The 19,551-nt window shown below is 44.0% G+C and overlaps 1 protein-coding gene across 1 annotated transcript in view; it reads left to right on the forward strand.

Moving 5' to 3' along the window:
* The window catches only part of LOC133755373 (complement factor I-like), a 35,857-nt gene extending 21,430 nt beyond the window's left edge, over positions 1-14,427 (forward strand). Inside the window, exons 7-11 of the mRNA XM_062185483.1 lie at positions 1,192-1,295; positions 1,468-1,571; positions 5,776-6,053; positions 12,066-12,170; positions 14,016-14,427. Of these exons, the coding sequence (XP_062041467.1) occupies positions 1,192-1,295; positions 1,468-1,571; positions 5,776-6,053; positions 12,066-12,170; positions 14,016-14,233 (809 nt within the window). The 3' untranslated portion in view covers positions 14,234-14,427. The remainder of the gene's footprint in view (positions 1-1,191; positions 1,296-1,467; positions 1,572-5,775; positions 6,054-12,065; positions 12,171-14,015) is intronic.
* Positions 14,428-19,551: the final 5,124 nt, after the last annotated feature.

A 19,551-nucleotide genomic window follows, 5' to 3' on the forward strand; every position in this document is an offset into this window, starting at 1 on the left:
TTTATTTATTTATTTTTGGGGGGCACACGGAATGGCATTGGAGTGGCTGGGGCCCGGACACAGCGACCCCACCCGCCCTTGACCTGCAGGGAGCACAGATGGTCCCCACCCTTGGGTTCCCCTGCTTTCCCTCCTCTGGCAGCCCTGTGCTGGCCGTGCACACTCTTTTTTTTTTTTTTTTTTTTTTTTTTTTGACAGGCAGAGTTACACAGTGAGAGAGAGAGACAGAGAGAAAGGTCTTCCTTCCGTTGGTTCACCCCCCAAATGGCCTCTACGGCTGATCCGAAGCCAGGAGCCAGGTGCTTCTTCCTGGTCTCCCATGTGCGTGCAGGGCCCAAGCACCTGGGCCTTCCTCCTCTGCCTTCCTGGGCAACAGCAGAGAGCTGGACTGGAAGAGGAGCAATCGGGACAGAATCCAGTACCCCAATCGAGACTAGAATCTGGGGTGGTGGTGCCACAGTCAGAGGATTAGCCTAGTGAGCCATGGCACCGGCCAAGCAGATTCATGTCTTAAGTCTTGATCTACCATGTTTTCTCAGTGACAAACTCTCTGTGCACACAAAGGAAGGAAATGACACCACATGTCAAATGACTACAAACAAATAAGTAAAAACCTATCGCACTGATCTGCTTGACCAAGAGGGTCCCTGGCATATTACTTCTCAGGGTTAAATGAGATGAATGATAACAGAGTCCTTAGTATAGGAACTGACAAACACAAAATACTCTCATTGATATTACTAGTGTTAATATTAATTATTATTAGAAAGAGTTCCATATAAACAGCCTCTGTAAGGGAAAAACTAAGATAAGAAGATGCAGTTTTCTGTGTCATTAGCTTATTCTGATAGTTTCAGAATGTGACCCACCCCCCACCTGAGCTGTCACTGCACTGATGCCTGGCATCTGGCATCTGCCAGAAACTGGTGAATATTTAGCTCTTGGCCAGCCTCTTTCTTCCGCTAGTCCACGTTACAGCATAACCTCAGTGAATTAAGCCAATGTTAATATTAATTCAGAATTTTTAAGCAAGGTCAATAATTTAGCATCCAAATTAATTTACTAATGAATCCAGACTGATTGGTATTAGCTGTGACTCTGCTCTTTTTGTGGCATATAAAATCAAGAGATGTCTTCCCACAAAGTAGTGGATCCAAAATAGTAATGATACAATTTCTTCCTTTCTTAAAGAAAGAAAACGGATAAAATCATTATTACCTAAGCTCTCCTGTGGAGTTAGAAAAAACTTGCAAACTCGAAGGAAACGAATCGTGGGAGGAAAGCCAGCTCAAGTGGTAAGCCTGCATGAAAGTCACAGGGCCTGCTTCCTGGAAGTAGCCTAAATTGGGGAATTCTATGGGGGATGAAGTGATTCCTAGAGATGGGTATCTTACAATGGACATCCTTAGGACTAGCTGCTTGTGTCACCTGGTAGAAAGGAAATGACCACAGGAATGTCTTTTACAGGGGGAATTTCCATGGCAAGTGGCAATTAAGCATGACAATAGAATCAACTGTGGGGGAATTTACATTGGTGGCTGTTGGGTTCTGACTGCTGCACATTGTGTCAGGTAAAAAAAAATATCTTCAGTACATTTTGGATTTCCTGAAACAATGAAAATGGATAATAGAAATTGTGGTAGATATTAAATGAGTGCGTGTGTCTGAGAAGTCATTGACAATTCCATTCTGTGAACTGCTACATACCTGCTGATGTTCATGGCTGAGACTCCCGAGGCCGGTCCCCTGGAACCTAGAGTGTTCTGCACAGACTGAATTGCTGATTCCACTGGCAAGGGCAAATCAAAACCATAGGTACAAAATTACTTCAGTTGGCTCATTTGCATGGTAGGAAAGTGAGTAGTTACTACTTACATTTCATAGAGCTAGGATCAAAATGTTTGGAAGAGTGTGTGATTGAGAGTTTACAAAGGCAAAATACTAAACCAAGCATTTTCTCTGGTCCTGTTCTCAACAGAGATGTTAGTTAGACATCTTTTAAACATTTTTCGTAATTACCTGTGAATGGTAAATACAAGTTTGATACAAGTCCAGTAAGGCAAGTTATAAGTGGCTGTATTAGTTTGGTTAGGCTGCCATCATAAAATACTACAGCCTGGGAGACCAAACTACAGACATTTCCATTCGCAAAGTTTTGGAAGCTGGAAGGGCAAGATCAGGATGCCAGCTGGGATGGTTTCTCCTGAGGTCTCTCTCTTTGACTTGAAGGTGGCCACCTTCTCCCTGTGACCACTTAACAGCCTTTCCTTTGCACACATACTTCCATGGTATCTCTGTCTCGTTCTCTCTCTCTCCTTTGAAGGGCAACAGTTCTACTGGTTTAAGGTCCCACTTTTTTTTTTTTTTTTTTTTTTTTTTTGACAAGCAGAATGGACAGTGAGAGAGAGACAGAGAGAAAGGTCTTCCTTTTGCCGTTGGTTCAACCTCCAATGGCCGCCGCGGTAGGCACGCTGCGGCCGGCGCACCGCGCTGATCTGATGGCAGGAGCCAGGTGCTTATCCTGGTCTCCCATGGGGTGCAGGGCCCAAGGACTTGGGCCATCCTCCACTGCACTCCCTGGCCACAGCAGAGAGCTGGCCTGGAAGAGGGGCAACCGGGACAGGATCGGTGCCCTGACTGGGACTAGAACCCGGTGTGCCGGCGCTGCAAGGCAGAGGATTAGCCTAGTGAGCCACGGCACCGGCCAAAGGTCCCACTTTTATGACCTCATTTAACCTTGATTACCCTGTTAAAAGTTCTGTCTCCAAATTTGGTCACTCTGGGCTCAGGGTTTTTTTGTTGTTGTTGTTGTTGACAGGCAGAGTGGACAGTGAGAGAGAGACAGAGAGAAAGGTCTTCCTTTTGCCGTTGGTTCACCCTCCAATGGCCGCCGTGGCCAGCGCACTACGGCCGGCGCACCGTGCTGATCCGGTGGCAGGAGCCAGGTGCTTCTCCTGGTCTCCCATGGGGTGCAGGGCCCAAGCACTTGGGCCATCCTCCACTGCACTCCCTGGCCACAGCAGAGAGCTGGCCTGGAAGAGGGGCAACCGGGACAGGATCGGTGCCCTGACCGGGACTAGAACCCGGGGTGCCGGCGCCGCAAGGTGGAGGATTAGCCTAGTGAGCCGCGGCACCGGCCATGGGCTCAGGGTTTTAACATATACGGCAGACACAATTCAGTCTACAGCAATGGCTAAATTACAGTACCCAGAAGGTATTGGTTAATAAATCAAAATCAACTTATAGAAGGGCAGAGCTCAAGATTATTAGTTTAATGACCTTTAGAATGAACGGAATGTCATTTATTAAACAATTCTTGCAGACTAGATACTTCGACATATGCTATCTTGTTTAGTATTCTCAACAGTCCTAAAAAGGAAATACTGCTCTTCCCTTTTTGTGGACTAGCAGACTGGGACTGAGAAGTCAGATGACTTGGCTAAAGCTGAACAGGTAATCTGTAATAGTAGATAAAATTAAGTTACACATTTTTGACAGTAGCTTAGATAAAGACCTGTCATATATACAGTAGTCCAACATTGGGAGGGATAACAACTATGTCTAATGATTAAGTATGTTGAAGTACACCTATAAAAATCCTCACTTATTAGAGAAATGAGCCAAATCTAATGTATTTCCTTTTTTAATTTTTTAAATTTATTTGCTTGAGAGCCAGAGAGAGAGCTCCCACCCACTGGTTCGCTTCCCAGATGCTTGCCACAGCCCCAGCTGGAACTGAAGCTGGGAGCCAGGAACTCAGTCCGGGTGTCCCTTGTGAGTAGCAGGAACTCAAACACTTGGGCCATCATTGCTGCCTCCCAGGGTCTACATTAGCAGGGAGCGTAATTCAGGAGTACAGCTTAACTCAGGAGTACAACAGGCTGTTGAACCCAGGAACTCTGATTTGGAACTTGAGGTTCTTTGCTGGAAGACAAAACATTGTCCCAGCTTCTGCCTTCTTAATGATCCTTTTCTCGTGGCACCTGTGATACAACATTCTCATAGTTTTCTGTTTCTTTCTCTGACCATACCTCTTCGCCCTTTATGCATTTTCCTCCTTCCATGTTTGAGCATTACTATTCAACTGAAACACTGGGGTTCCTCAATATTTAGCCTAACTTCATCTCTTCTTCTTTTTCCTAAAGTTATCTGTAGCATAAATACTGTCCTGGGCCTTTTCTTCAACTACTGACCCTGTGGTCAACTGCCTATCAAAATTATATCTGGGAGCAGGCTTTTAGCCTAAAGATGAAAATGTATCCCTTATCAAAGTACCTAAGTTCAATTCCCAGGTCCAGCTCGTGACTGCAGGTTTCTGCTAATGCAGACAACTAGAAGGCAACAGTGATAGCTCAAGTAGTTGGCCACCTGCCACCCGCTTGGGAGACCTGGATTGTGTTCCCAGCTCCCTGCTTTGGCCTGAGCCTAATGTTAGGGACATTTAGGGAGTGGTCCAGCAGATGGGAGATGTCTCTCTCTCCCTCTCCCTTTCAAGTAGTACTTTTTTATATTATATCAAATTCAAAATGTCTCAAGACTAAAGTTCATGATATTATTCTTCCCTCAAATATGGTTCTGTTGCAGTGTTTCTTATCTCAGTAAATGATAACACCATTTGTCCAGTTACACAAGGCAGAAATGTAAGAATCACAGTATTTTACTCCCTCAGCTATACCCTAGCCCAGCCAGTATTTCAGCAACTTCAGATGACTTTAAAAGAAAAAAGATTTTATATATTTGAAAAGCAGAGTTACAAAGACAGAGGGAGAAAAAGAGGTCTTCTATCTGCTGGTTCACTCTCCAAATGGCTACAATAGTCAAAGCTCGGTAAAGCTGAAGCCAGGAGCCAGGAGCTTCTTATTGGTCTCCTACAAGGGTACAGGGGCCCAAGCACTTGACCCGTCCTATTCCAGGCACATTAGCAGGGAGCTGGATTGAAAGTGGACTATGGGGCCGGCGCTGTGGCACAGAAGGTTAATCTTCCACCTGTGGCGCAGGCATCCCATATGGGCACCAATTTTAGCCCCACCTGCTCCTCTTCCAATCCAGCTCTCTGCTATGGCCTGGGAGAGCAGTAGAAGATGGCCCAAGCAGTTGGGTCCTTGCACCTGTGTGGAAGACCTGAAGGAAGCTCTTGGCTCCTGGCTTCGGATCGGCCCAGCTCTGGACGTTGCAGCCATTTGGGAAGTAAACCAGCAGATGGAAGACCTTTCTCTCTCTTGCCCTCTCTACCTGTCAAATAAGGAAAGAAAGAAAGTGGAGCAGCCAGGACTTAAACTGGCTGTATGTACACCCATACAGAGTGCCAAGTCTACAGGTGGTGGCTTAACCTGTTGTGCCACAGCGCTGGCCCCCAGATGGCATACTTGTTTAATTCTCAAAACTTCTCTCCATCCACGTTGCCCTGCTTTCACTTTTCATGTGGATTATGCCAGTGGCCTCTTAATTGGCTCAGCTGTTGATTCTCTACCCATTCCAATGATGAACACACTCTAGAGAGGCAGCAAAATCGTGCTTCTTTTGGGTACTCCAGTTGCTGCTCAATTCTTTGTGTTACTAATATGGAGCAGTTAGATGGATTATTCTTTTCCTCATTTACCACTGACGTAATTCTGCTTTAAATAAATCCAATCTCAGTGTTACAAAACAGCAAGGACTGAAAAATAAACGGGAAAATGAAAATGGTCCTTTAAAAGGGAGAATATAAAGTATTGGAATTCCATATTTGTACATTTTTCTCAATATATTTTATTTTCCTTTTCCTTTCTGTTATAGAGCCAATAAAGCTCACCAGTACCAAATATGGACAGGATTGCTAAATTGGATAGTACCGAACTCTGAGCTAATAGTTGAATTAGTGAATAAAATTATTATCCATGAAAACTACAATGGAACCACCTACCAAAATGACATAGCTTTGATTGAAATGAAAAAACGTCCAAGCCAAAAACAGTGTGATCTCCCTAATTCCGTACCTGCCTGCCTCCCCTGGTCTCCATATCTATTTCAACCTAATGAGAGATGCATCATTTCTGGCTGGGGTCGAGAAAAAGGTATATGTTTTATAATTTGTTCATTAAAATCTAGGGTTTGGAAATGAATGGGAATAGAAATGCATGAGAGATAATCTTGAGATTATTTAAGAGAAACATAACATCCAACCCTGAAAAGTGAGCATTGACTATGACCAGCTTCAGGGGCCACCCGTGCAGTTGCCCAGCACTTCATGCTCAAGAAGGCTCCAGGCTTGACTTACTTGCTGTGCTGTGACCAGCCTCAAGTTAGTTTGCTCTTTTTTTTTTTTTAAAGCTTTATTTTAAAGGGCCAGCATTGTGTCACTGTAGTTTAAACTGCTGCCTGCAGTGCCAACATCCCATATGAGTGCTGGTTTGAGTCCCAACTTCTCTACTTCTAGCTTCTTGCTGATGCTCCTGGGAATGCAGCTGAAGATGGCCCAAGCATTTAGGCCCCTGCCACTGACATGGGAGACCTGGGTGAAGCTCCTGGCTTCTGGCTTTAGCCTGGCCCAATCTTAGTCATTGTGGCCATTTGGAGTGTGAAACAGTGGATGAATGATCTCTCTATCTCTCTGTAACTCTGCCTTTCAAATAAATAAAATTTAAAGATTTATTTATTTATTTGAAAGGCAGAATTACGGGGCAGGGGTTAGGAGACAGAGAAAGAGATCATCCATCTACTAGTTCACCTCCCAAATGGCCACAAAGGCAGGAGTTGAGCCAGGCCAAAGCCGGGAACCAGGGGGAGCCAAGAATTTTGTTCTGGTCTTGCAGTGTACTCAACACTTGGGCTATCTTCTGCTGCCTTCTTGCATTAGCAAGGAACTGGATTGAAAGCAGAGCAGCCGAGACTTGAACCAGCACTCTGATATGAGATGCCAACATTTCCAAGGACATATAAAGTTTCTCTGTGATCCTGATGCAAACTCAAGTCATAACTATTCATCAGGAAAAAAATAGACAGGGAGACAGACTTACAGCATAGACTTTATGAATTTGTGGAGAGTTATGAATGAAGATTTAAAAGATATGCAAAAAGATAGCCTTAGTATATGTTGAATCTCTGATCCCCAAAACCCTCCTCCCTCCTCTGTCCTTCTCTAGTTTGTCTTCCACCTCTCCAGAAAGAGAAAGAAAACGAAAGGACTTCATTCTTTGAATTTCTTTTTTAAATTTATTTTTAAAAATTTTTTTTTCTGAGAAAACAAAGAGACAGAAAGATCTTCCATCTGTTGGTTCTCTCCCAGATGCCTGCCATAGCCAGGGCTGGGTCTAACCAAAGCCAGGATCTTGACGTCAGTACAGGTCTCCCATGTGGGTGAAAGAAACCCAAGTACTTAAACCATCACCTGCTGCATCCCAGGATGCAAATTAGCAGGAAACTAGATCAGAAGTGGAGGCCAGGACTTGAACCCAGGCATTCCAATATTGGATAAGGGTGTCCCAAGTGGCATCTTAACCAAATGCCCACCCATCTTTGAGCTTCTAGGAAGACTCGTGGTGAACAGTTCCTTTGAATAAGAGTTATAAATAAATAAATGTTGTAAACAAAGATGAATTATTAGAAATAACTTCTGAAATAAAGATTTGATTAGAATTAACTAACACTTTTCCCTTCATCTTGAAAATTTAGCTTCCCTCTGATCACTTAACTCTTTGTTAACAGAAACTCTAAGTAACTTCATCACAATGGTCTTGCAGAATCATATGGCAACACATATGTTATAGTTATATTAAAAGGTACAAAATATATGTATAAACCAATCTGAATTTGTGATATGTGTGAATACCCAAGACTTATAAAATACTTAATTTCATTAGGAATTAATTCATCTAGAAGGCATCATATCCTTATATTTACTGTTTTTTTCAGTAACACATTATGTACATTTACAGATACGCATATACACAAAAGTAGAAAGGAAAATATAATAAATCCTTACATATTCATCAGCTGCTTTCCACAGTTGTCAACATTTGGCCATTTTTGTTGTATCTCCCTGTATCAATCAGGTCTCAATAGGATAATTATGAAGGTATATTTATAAGGGGATTAATTACCCAGATGTACATGGGAGTTGGGGAACCACAAGGGCTATAGTGAGATCCAGGCCTAGTAGTACCTGAGCTTTGGCCACTGTAGAACTAAGGTATAAGAGAAGTTATCAGATGGAGAGTCTCAGGTACAGCAGGCTGCCTTGAGAAAAGCATTGACCCTAAGTTGAAGGTTGTAACCAGCCCCAGGCTCACCATCGTCCTTTTTCTCCTAACCCACTGCTGAGGTCCTCTTCATCTGAAACCAGCTGGAACTCAAAAGCCAAGGAACTCCAGCTGAGGTAATCTCTGCAGGTCAGGCTCTTGAGGCAGGAGACAGAGCATTAAAGAGTGGAGAGCAGGTTTAAGGGATAATCAGGAGTTAACTTGGCATATTTCGCTCTGTGTTTTTCCTAGAGTATATTAAATCTCAGATGACATTTCATGTCATCCATGAACACTCTACAATATGGCTTTAGAGATAAGGACACAACACCATTTTCATACCCAACAAAAAGTGAAAGTGATTCCTTTTTTTTTTTTTTTTTAAGATTTATTTATTTTGCTTGAAAGTCAGAGTTACACAGAGAGAGGAGAGGCAGAGAGAGAGAGAGAGAGAGAGAGTCTTCCATCTGATGGTTCACTCCCCAATTGGCTGCAGTGGCCGGAACTGCACCGATCCGAAGCCAGGAGCCAGGCGCTTCTTCCGGGTCTCCCACACTGCTGCAGGGGCCCAAGGACTTGGGCCATCTTCTGCTGCCTTCCCAGGCCATAGCAGAGAGCTGGATTGGAAGTGGAGCAGCTGGGACTCGAACCAGCGCCGGTATGGGATGCCGGTGCTTCAGGCCAGGATGTTAACCCGCTGCACCACAGCGCCGGTCCCGAAAGTGATTCCTTAAAATGATATAATATCCCGTCTCTGTTTAATACTAGTCACTTACCTACAAAAATATTTTTACAATATGATTACTGAATCAGGATCCAAAAAATAAAATAAAAATAAATAAAAATCTACCCACTGCATGGCTATTTTTCTTAAATATCTTTTAATCTAGTAGAGTTACTCCTTCCTTCCATCTAAGATGTATTTATTAAAGTAACTGGAGACTTCTCACTTTAGAATTTCCATACCTTGGATTTGGCTGATTATATCTTTGATCTGGCATTTAAAATGTTCTTCTATTCCATGTATGTCTTGTGAACTGGTAGTTACATATGTTATTAAATGTTTGATTCTATATGCATTAACACATTTAATGTGGTTTAGTGTATTTCTTGAGCATTTATGAGGGTACTTCAAAAGTCTGGAGGAGCAGGCATAGTGGCCCTGTGGGTTAAGTCACCACTTAGAATACCCACATCCATGTTGGATTACCCCAGGGGGCAGCAGATGATGGCTCAAGTACCTGGGTGCCTGCAGCCTACTTGGGAGACCGAGATTGAGGCTCTGACTTTGGCTAGCTCAGCCCTGGCTGCTGCAAGCATTTGAGAAATGAACCAGAGGATCGAAGCTAACTTACTGTCTCCCCCTGTTTCCCTCACCCTGTCGTTCTGCCTTTTAAGTAAGTAAATAAGTAAGTAAATAAATAAATAAAATGTTTTTAAAAGTTTGTGGGAAATGTTACAACATAATACTTGTAATACACACTTTCCATGAACTTTTTGAAGACTCTTCATCTATTTCAAATAATGTTTTGCCCCAAAATAAACTTAACTTTTAAGTCTGTTTTTCCATTAACTTTTCAAAGTACCCTCAGACTGTGGTTGCAAGATAGTAATGCTGAAGTGTCGGATTCTCCGGACGAAAATGTGGACCCTATCAACAAACAAGAGGAGAACCTGACCCTAGGGTGACAGACAAAGGCTAGCTCTGGAGGGACTTACTATACAGAGGAGCCATCAAACATGAATGCCACCATCATATAGCAGAATGCAACAGGTGCCTTAGGAAGTGTACACAACAAGACTACATATGAGTGATGAAAAATTGCTCACAATTTGAAAAGGCTTTTGCTGAGCTAGGGGAAATAGTAAATTACTAATTTTAAAAATCTCTTATCCTTAGCCGGCGCCGTGGCTTAACAGGCTAAACCTCTGCCTTGCGGCGCCGGCACACCGGGTTCTAGTCCCGGTTGGGGCACCAGATTCTATCCCGGTTGCCCCTCTTCCAGGCCAGCTCTCTGCTATGGCCCGGGAAGGCAGTGGAGGATGGCCCAAGTCCTTGGGCCCTGCACCCGCATGGGAGACCAGGAGAAGCACCTGGCTCCTGGCTTCAGATCAGCACGATGCGTCGGCCGCAGCGGCTATTGGAGGGTGAACCAACGGCAAAAGGGAAGACCTTTCTCTCTGTCTCTCTCTCTCTCACTATCCACTCTGCCTGTCAAAAAAAAAAAAAAAAAAAAAAACTCTTATCCTGAGGAAGGCAGCCATCTTGACACTAACCTAAAGTAGGAATTGAATAAAATGAAATTCTTGCCTAATTTCCATGTACGTTGGTGGATTTTCATGTCCTTCTGCTTTCTAAAAGGTAGTGTATTAGTTCTACAATTAATACCATGTCTCTCTGCAGTGCTAGGGTATCATGGGAGTATCCTTATAGGATAAACTAGAGAGGTGTCTGTCTCCAGGGAGTTTATAGATAATGGAGGGGAGAATGATTTGCCATAAGACATTAGTATATAGCTGAATTACTGAGAGCTCAAGTTCATTCATTACATAAATATTCATGAAGCAACTTCTTTGGGTTCATATAACTGCATGTTGGCGCAGAATGAGACAGGCCTACATCCTACTCTCCTGGAACTTTGGGTAGTGAGGAAGCTGACACTGAATGAGAAACTACAGCATAAAAATTGCTGTGAACTGGGAAAAAAAAGAAGAGTCTCTCTTTACCCCTGAGGCACCTTACAATATTTTTATATTTTCTTATCTTCTTGTTCCATCAGTCAGCGGTACCTGGATCATAGATATTCAAGCCCCCAAACTTTCACTTAACTAGAACCTTTCTTACGTTGTTTCTTTTTTAAGATTTATTTTATTTGTTTGAAGGCAGGGAAACAGAAAGAGAGATCTTCACTCTGCTGGTTCATTCCCCAAATGGGTGCAACAGCCAGGGCTGGGCCAAACTGAAGCCAAGAGCCAGGTTCTTCATCCTGGCCTCCCACATGGGTGGCAGGGGCCCAAATACTTGGGCCATCTTCCATTGAATTCCCAGGCACGATCATTTAAAATTACTTAGAAGATAGATTTCCTCATAGACACATAAAAACAGACCCATTTATAACTTCGTATATGTGTTCTTTATTCTAGTGAGCACTTCCAAGGAATAAGGGACTATAAGGAGATAGGAAGTATTTCTATGAGAAGACTCCATCACTGATTCCTGTCCAACTCCCTCACTGAACTCAGCAACCATAGGGGAAGGATTTGACCTTCCACTTCAGGGTATTGGCTGTTTATTAAATGAGTATGAATACAGACGTATATTCAATAATTCCCTTTGACCATCTGTCCAAATTTTAGTAAATTATACTAACTAGGGATATGAGGAAAATATAATTAAATATGCTCAGGAGATGTGGGCATTTGGCCGAGTTCCCATCCACATCAGTCACTGGGTTCACATGCTGGCTGTGCTCCTGACTTCAGCTTCCTGCTAATGCACACCTGGGAGGCAGCAGCGACGGCTCAAGTGCTTGGATCCCTGCTACCCACAGGGAACACCTGGATTAAGCTCCTGGCTCATGGCTTTGGCCTAGCACAGCCTCAGCTAATGCAGGCATTTGGGGAGTGTATCAGCAGATGGGAGCTCTGTCTGTCTGTCTCTGTCTCTCTCTAATAAAATAAGCTAAAGGTTTTTTTTTAATACTAAGGAATTTTCCTCAAAATTTATATATGTATTAAAGAATATACATGTGTAAATTCTTTTATATTCATAATGGTTTACCAAACAAGAGCATTGATTTACATTTCTCATATGTGACTTTCAACTTTCTGTTTTCTCACTTTGTTTAGATAATCAAAAAGTCTACTCACTTAGTTGGGGTGAAGTTAACCTTTTAAGCAACTGCTCTAAGTTTTATGGAGATCGCTTCTATGAAAAAGAAATGGAATGTGCAGGTAAGTACTAAGTGGTTTATCTGAGAGATATGGTTTGTTTGTTTGTTCGTTTGTTTGTTTTTGACAGGCAGAGTGGACAGTGAGAGAGAGAGACAGAGAGCAAGGTCTTCCTCTGCCGTTGGTTCACCCTCCAATGGCCGCCGCGGCCGGCGCACCGCGCTGATCCGAAGGCAGGAGCCAGGTGCTTCTCCTGGTCTCCCATGCGGGTGCAGGGCCCAAGCACTTGGGCCATCCTCCACTGCACTCCCTGGCCACAGCAGAGAGCTGGCCTGGAAGAGGGGCAACCAGGACAGAATCCGGAGCCCCGACCGGGACTAGAACCCGGTGTGCCGGCGCCGCAAGGTAGAGGATTAGCCTATTGAGCCACGGCGCTGGCCTGAGAGATATGTTTATCACCTACCAAAATCTCTCCTTCCCCTAGTACCCACTCCCCTGATCTGGGCCTTGAACCTTTCCATGTGTTCTGTCTGTTGCATTACCAAACTCCTTCAGCCACTCCCCTGTAGCTCAAGTTCCCTCATTCTAATACTAAGAGGAAAAAATCTTCCGTAAGCTGTTATATAGCAGTTTAGCTCTTAGTCTATGACTGAGCACAGACTCTGGAACCAGACTGCCTGAATTCATAAACCAGTTTTTACCAATTTGTTGTCATGGAACCTTGAGCAAGATTCCTCATTTGCAAAATTGAGGCTCTTTATTGATAAGGAAAATGAGATGTAGAGCAGTTAAATGATTTTCCCAAAGTCCTACAGACAAAAAGTGGTACACCCAGGATCAAAACTAAAAATACTAAATAAAATGTAAAGTTACCGGATCTCAGGTGCCTCCAGATAGAAATGAATTCTCCCTTCTTAGAAATCACAGTGCACTTCTTAGGTAACATTCACCTTTGGTATCATAATTATGCCAGTTCTCTTACCTAGCAGAACTGCAGCTCCTAATTCTGGAGGTGTTACAAAGCCAGAGTCCCAGCCAATGTAATGCATTTAGTATATCTTATTGAAACTATTTTGTTATATATATATCTATAATATACTATTATATATAAATAGTGTACTGCTGAAAAGGCAGAGTTAATGATATTCTATTGAATTATTAGATACAATGGTTTAAAAATCTTAGAAAGTCATAAGAGCAAAAAGAAAGTGCCAGGGCCAGCCTGTGATGTAGGGGTTAAGCCACCAACTCAGTACTGGCATCTGATATAGGTGCTGGTTGGTTGGAGTCCCTGCTGCTCTACTTCCACCTCCCTGCTAATGTGCCTGGGAAAGCAGTGCCTGGGAAAGCAGTGGCCTAAGTGCTTGGGCGCTTCACCCACGCAGCAGGACCCGGAAGAGGCTCCTGGCTTCAGCTTGGCCCAGCTCTGGCTGTTGTGGACATTTGGGGGATGAACCAGCAGATGGAAGACCTCTCTTTCTCTCCCTCTCTTTCTGTAACTCTACCTTTCAAATAAATAAAATAAATCTTTAAAAATAAATAAATAAATGAAAACAGTGAATGATTGATGCATGTAAACACTTAATAAATACCAAGTATTCCTGTTATTTTCCCAGTTTGCTTAGAATGCTGTGTTCAGGCTGCAGTCTCATCCCAGCATACTCACACAGGAAAAATATGCTAAACTGAAGGAATGAATAGAATACTTACAGAGTATTTCCTAATCTTTGCAACCCTGCAGGTACAGAAAGGGCCTGTAAGAAGGGACAACCTTACTCATGTTATTTCCTCTCAGGAAAGTGTAAGAAAGAAAGTCATCGCATGCACCAGTGGCGTAAGCAGACAGTCACTGTGGTGGCCTTGGAAAAGGGAAGGAAATATGTGATTTTCTCTTTCCCTTTTTTTCAGGTACAAATGATGGTTCCATTGATGCCTGTAAAGGAGACTCTGGAGGCCCCTTAGTCTGTAAGGATATCAACAATGTGACCTACGTTTGGGGCATTGTGAGTTGGGGTGAAAACTGTGGAAAACCAGAGTTCCCAGGTGTTTATACCAAAGTGGCTAATTATTTTGACTGGATTAGTTATCATGTGGGAAGGTCTCTTATTTCTAGGTATAATATATAAGATTGTGATCTTCCTTTTTTGCCCTTTATCTCTCAGGAGTTCCATTTTAATTGAAAGTAAGCTGTATAATCAGTGCTTCTGTAGGGGAAAAATTGAAGCAAATCTTATCGGATATTTTAAAATATCTTTATAGTGTTCATGCTGTGTTGGAGTTTTACTGTACAGTTTTCAAATAAATATTTTGATCAAGCATATGTTTGATTTTTCTCTTTATGTAAGAGTGGTGTATTGACTGTATAAAACATTCAGCTAGTTGAATGGCATTGGATTTACCTAACCCTGGGTTTAAACCCCAAGTCTACCACCCCCTAAGCTTGACCCAGTGAGAACTGGAAATGCGTGAAAAAGAAACTGTGTACCTATATAAAATGCTTGTTATAGTGCCTGTCACACAGTAATAACTGGCCTCACAGCCTGTTTTTTTTTGTTTTTGGGGGGGGGGGGAGGTTCTATTTTTTTAAGATTTATTTATTGGGGCTGGCACTGTAGCATAGCAGATAAAGCCACCTCCTGCAGTGCCGGCATCCCATATGGGTGCTGGTTCAAGTCCTGGTTGTTCCACTTCCAATCCAGCTCTCTGCTATGGCCTGGGTAAGCAGCAGAAGATGGCCCAAGTCCTTGGGCCCCTGCAACCACTTGGGAGATCTGGAAGAAGCTCCTGGCTCCTGACTCCTGGCTTTGGATTGGTGCAACTCTAGCCTTTGCAGTGATCTGGGAATGAACCAGCAGATGGAAGACCTCGCTTTCTCTCTGTCTCTGCCTCTGCTTCTCTGTAACTCTGCCTTTCAAATAAATAATATTTTAAAAAAGAAAATTTAAAAAACGATTTATTTATTTGAAAGCAGAGTGACAGAAAGAGAAAGAGATCTTCATCTTTTGGTTCACTATCTAAATGCCCACAACAGCAAGGGCTGGACTAGACCAAAACCCAGAGCATGGAATTCTGTCTAAATCTCAGATTTGGGTGACAGGGACCCAGGTACCTGAGCCATTATCTCCTGCCTTCCCAGGTGCCTTAACAGGAAGCTGTATCAGAAGCAGGGGATCCAGGAGTCAAACTAGTGCTCCAGTATGGGATGTGTGCAGTTTAACCCACAATACCACAACTCCTACCCTAGTTTCATAACCCTTGTTATATTTCTCTGCTGCTTTTGTCTTTTTAAGAAAAGTGTCCTTTTGGGGCTGGCACCATGGCGCACTAGGTTAATCCTCTGCCTGTGGCACTGGCATCCCATATGGGCACCAGTTCTGGTCCCAGTTGCTCCTCTTCCAGTCCAGCTCTCTGCTGTCGCCTGGGAAGGCAGTGGAGGATGGCCCAGGTGCTTGGGCCCCTGCACCCGAATGGGAGACCGGGAGGAGGCACCTGGCTTCTGGTTTCGGATCAGCATAGCTCTGGCCGTTGCAGCCATTTGGGGAGTTTTGGGACCATTTGGGGCCTTTTGGGACCAACGGAGGGAAGACCTTTCTCTCTGTCTCTCTCACTGTCTGTAACTCTACCTGTCAAATAAATAAATAAATAATCTTTTTTTTTTTTAAAGTATCCTTTAAAGCATTTACTCTGGTTCCATTTAATTCTGACATAATATGATTCTCAATCAGAATTCAACACTTTTAAAAACTATTTGAGAAACAGAGAGAGAGAGAGAAAGAGAGAGAGAGGGAGCTTGAGAAGCAGAGAGAGAGTTCTTGTCTGCTGGTTCTCTCTCCAGATTCCTTAGCAGCTGGGGACTGAGCCTGGAGTCAGGAACTCAGTACAGCTCCCTGACATGGGTGTCAGGAACCCAGTTGCATGAGCCGTCGCCACTGCCTGCTGGGGTTGCATTAGCAGGGAGCCAGAATCAGGATCTAGTGCTGGGAATCAGACCTAGCTACTCTGATGTGGCTCATGGGTATCTTTTTTTTTTTTTTTTAAGATTTTATTTATTCGAGAGGTAGAGTTATAGGCAGAGTGAGGGAGAAACAGAGAGAAAGGTCTTTTATCCAGTGGTTCCCTCCCCAGATGGCCACAACGGCTGGAGCTGATCTGATCCAAAACCAGGAGCCAGGAGCTTCTTCCAGGTCTCCCACAAGGGTGTAGGGGTCCAAGAACTTGGGCCATCTTCTGCTTTCTTAGGCCATAGCAAAAAGCTGGATTGGAAGAGGAGCAGCTGGGACACAAACCGGCGCCCATATGGGACGGTGGTGCTGTAGGTGGAGACTTAGCCTACTATGCCACAGTGCCGGCCCTCATGGGCATCTTAACTGACATCTTAACTACTAGGCTTAATGTCCTCCCCTCTCTGCTTCTTTACATATTAAAATCTTAGCAAATGTGTCTTTTGGGCTTTTCTGTAACAAGTTAAGGTGCCACGTGCAATGCTGGGGTCCCATATGGGTGCCAGTTATATTCTCAGCTGCTCCACTTCCCATCTAGCTCCCTACTAATGTGCCTGGGAAAGCAGCTGTAGATGGCCCAAGTGGGTTGGCCCCTATACCTATGTGGGAGACCCAGATGAAGCTCTTGGCTTTGGCCTGGCCAGCCCTGTCCATTACAGCCATTTGGGAAGCGAATCAGCAGATGGAAGATTTCTTTCGATCTCTCCCTCTCTCTGTAACCCTTCCTTTCAAATAAATAAATCTTAAAAAAAAAAAAAAATTTGTTGGCCGGCGCCATGGCTTAACAGGCTAATCCTCCGCCTTGCAGCGCCAGCACACCGGGTTCTAGTCCCGGTTAGGGCGCCGGATTCTATCCCGGTTGCCCCTCTTCCAGGCCAGCTCTCTGCTATGGCCCGGGAAGGCAGTGGAGGATGGCCCAAGTGCTTGGGCCCTGCACCCCATGGGAGACCAGGAGAAGCACCTGGCTCCTGGCTTCAGATCAGCGAGATGTGCTGGCCGCAGCGGCCATTGGAGGGTGAACCAACGGCAAAAAGGAAGACCTTTCTCTCCGTCTCTCTCTCTCTCTCAATATCCACTCTGCCTGTCCAAAAAAAAAAAAAAAAAAAAAAAAATTTGTCTTTGTACCCTCCCTTCAAAAGTTCTCCTTGACCCTACCTCTAAATTTCTCCTGAGATACATACCAAACAAAGCTTGACTTCCATTGTGTCAAACCTCACAGTCACTAAACTGTTCTTATCTCAGCAGCATTAAGCCCTTCAGGGTATCACTCCCCCAGCCACTTCCTTCTTGTTTCTTCTTTCATTTGACACTTTCCCTGCTGATCTTATCCGGACTCAGTTTTAAATCTCACTCATAGTCCAGTGACACTCAAATCCTTATGTTCAGCTTTGACCTTTCCTAGAAGTGGATCCAGACCGCTGCATGTCACTGAAGACTTGACATCTCCATGTCGATATCTAGTAGCATTTCAGAAGAAATGCCCAACCCACAACTCACAAGTGCTCCTCCCTAAACCTGCTCCTCCTCACCTCAGTAAAGGGCACAGCCATCAACAGGTACAGAAGGCATCCAGTTTCCATCACATCATTCTACTTTAATCTCAGTTTAATAAACACTTACTATCCTCCAACCTATTCTCTTTTAATTGATTTGTCCACTTCTTTTCCATACTGCTCTCTGTCAACTATAATATAAAACATATGAGGTGAGACCTTATCTTTCTTCTAGCTGCAAACCCAGTACTTGTTTCATAGAAGGTGCTTAATGAATAACACTACCTGCTTTTATTATTGTTTTTTAAACTGCAGCTATCATCCTGAAGGTGGAAGTATATTCTTTACATGAATATTACCTTTTGTATGGCATTGGGGTCCAATTGGATAGAGCCTCATTGTTTTAATAATAGAAATGCTTATTTTTATATAGCTTTCCAAAATCAGGTGATGCTCAGATTTTTTTCCATTTTTTAAAATTGTGGTGAAATATACATAATATGAAAGTTACCATTTTAACCACTTCTAGTGCATAGTTCAGTGGCATTATGTACATTCAGATTGTTGTACAACCATCACTATCATCCATCTCTGACATTTTTCATGTTTCCAAACTGGGATGCTCACATGGAGCTGCGCATAGAAGCTGGGGTCCAAGCCAGTGGCTGTCGAAGTTTCTGTTGGAACACTTGTACTGTGGTCTTTGTACATTATTCCCAAATTCATGGACTCCAATTTTTTGGCTTTCAATAAACCAGTTAGATTGGCTTCTGTTGTCTGCAATGAGGAGTCCTGAGGCAGACTCTATAAACGGTGAGAACTCGGGGCCGGCATTGTGGCGCAGCAGGTTAGCGCCCTGGCCTGAAGTGCTGGCATCCCATATGGGCGCTGGTTCAAGACCCAGCTGTCCCACTTCTGATCCAGCTCTCTGCTATGGCCTGAGAAAGCAGTAGAAGACAGCCCAAGTCCTTGGGCCTTTGCACCCGCATGGAGACTCAGAAGAACCTCCTGGTTCCTGGCTTTGGATAGGCGCAGCTCCGGCCGTTGCAGCCAATTGGGGAGTGAACCAGCAGATGGAAGACATCTCTCTCTCTCTCTCTCTCTCTCTCTCTCTCTACCTCTCTTCTCCCTGTAACTCTGACTTGCAAATAAATAAATCTTAAAAATAAATAAACTGTGAGAACCTTGAAGTCAGGTCAGCCCACTCTGCTCTTCTGTTTTGTATCCATTAAGCAATAACTCTTCATTCCACCTTCCCCTACTGCCCAGGTTTTAAACTACTTTTGCAGTTATTACAAGTAAAACTGATGTGTAAGAAGGAACCCCCTAATAGTGGCTTCAGTAACTCTGGTTGTGAACCTGGGGGTTGACTGGGCTCAGATGAGCAGTTGCCTTTCTGATTTCTCACGCAGCTGCTGTCAGATGGGCTGAAGCAGAATTATCTTGGAAGCTGCTTCACTCACATGTCTGGTGCCTGGGCTGAGAGACTTAAGGAGCCCGGGGCTCCTCAAACACCCTCTATGTGGTGTCTATACTGATTGTGAATGGCAGACCCAGGGCACTGGAGCCTGTTACACAGCAGCTGATGGGTGTCCCAAGAGAAACTTCAGAATCTGTACAGACTATTCTGTCCTTGTCTTGGAAGTCATTTAGCATCACTTTCAATCACAAAGCCCTGCCCAGGTTCAAGAGAATCTCTTAATGGCCAGAATGTCAGAAGTTTTGTGGATATTTTTTTGTTGTTGTTGTTTTTGACAGGCAGAGTGGACAGTGAGAGAGAGAGAGAGACAGAAAGGTCTTCCTTTTTCCGTTGGTTCACCCCCCAATGGTCGCTGCGGCTGGCGCGCTCTGGCCGGCACACCGCGCTGATCCGAAGCCAGGAGCCAGGTGCTGCTCCTGGTCTCCCATGAGGGTGCAGGGCCCAAGCACTTGGGCCATCCTCCACTGCAC

Source organism: Lepus europaeus, unplaced genomic scaffold, assembly GCF_033115175.1.
Source record: "Lepus europaeus isolate LE1 unplaced genomic scaffold, mLepTim1.pri SCAFFOLD_405, whole genome shotgun sequence".
Lineage (NCBI taxonomy): Eukaryota > Metazoa > Chordata > Mammalia > Lagomorpha > Leporidae > Lepus > Lepus europaeus.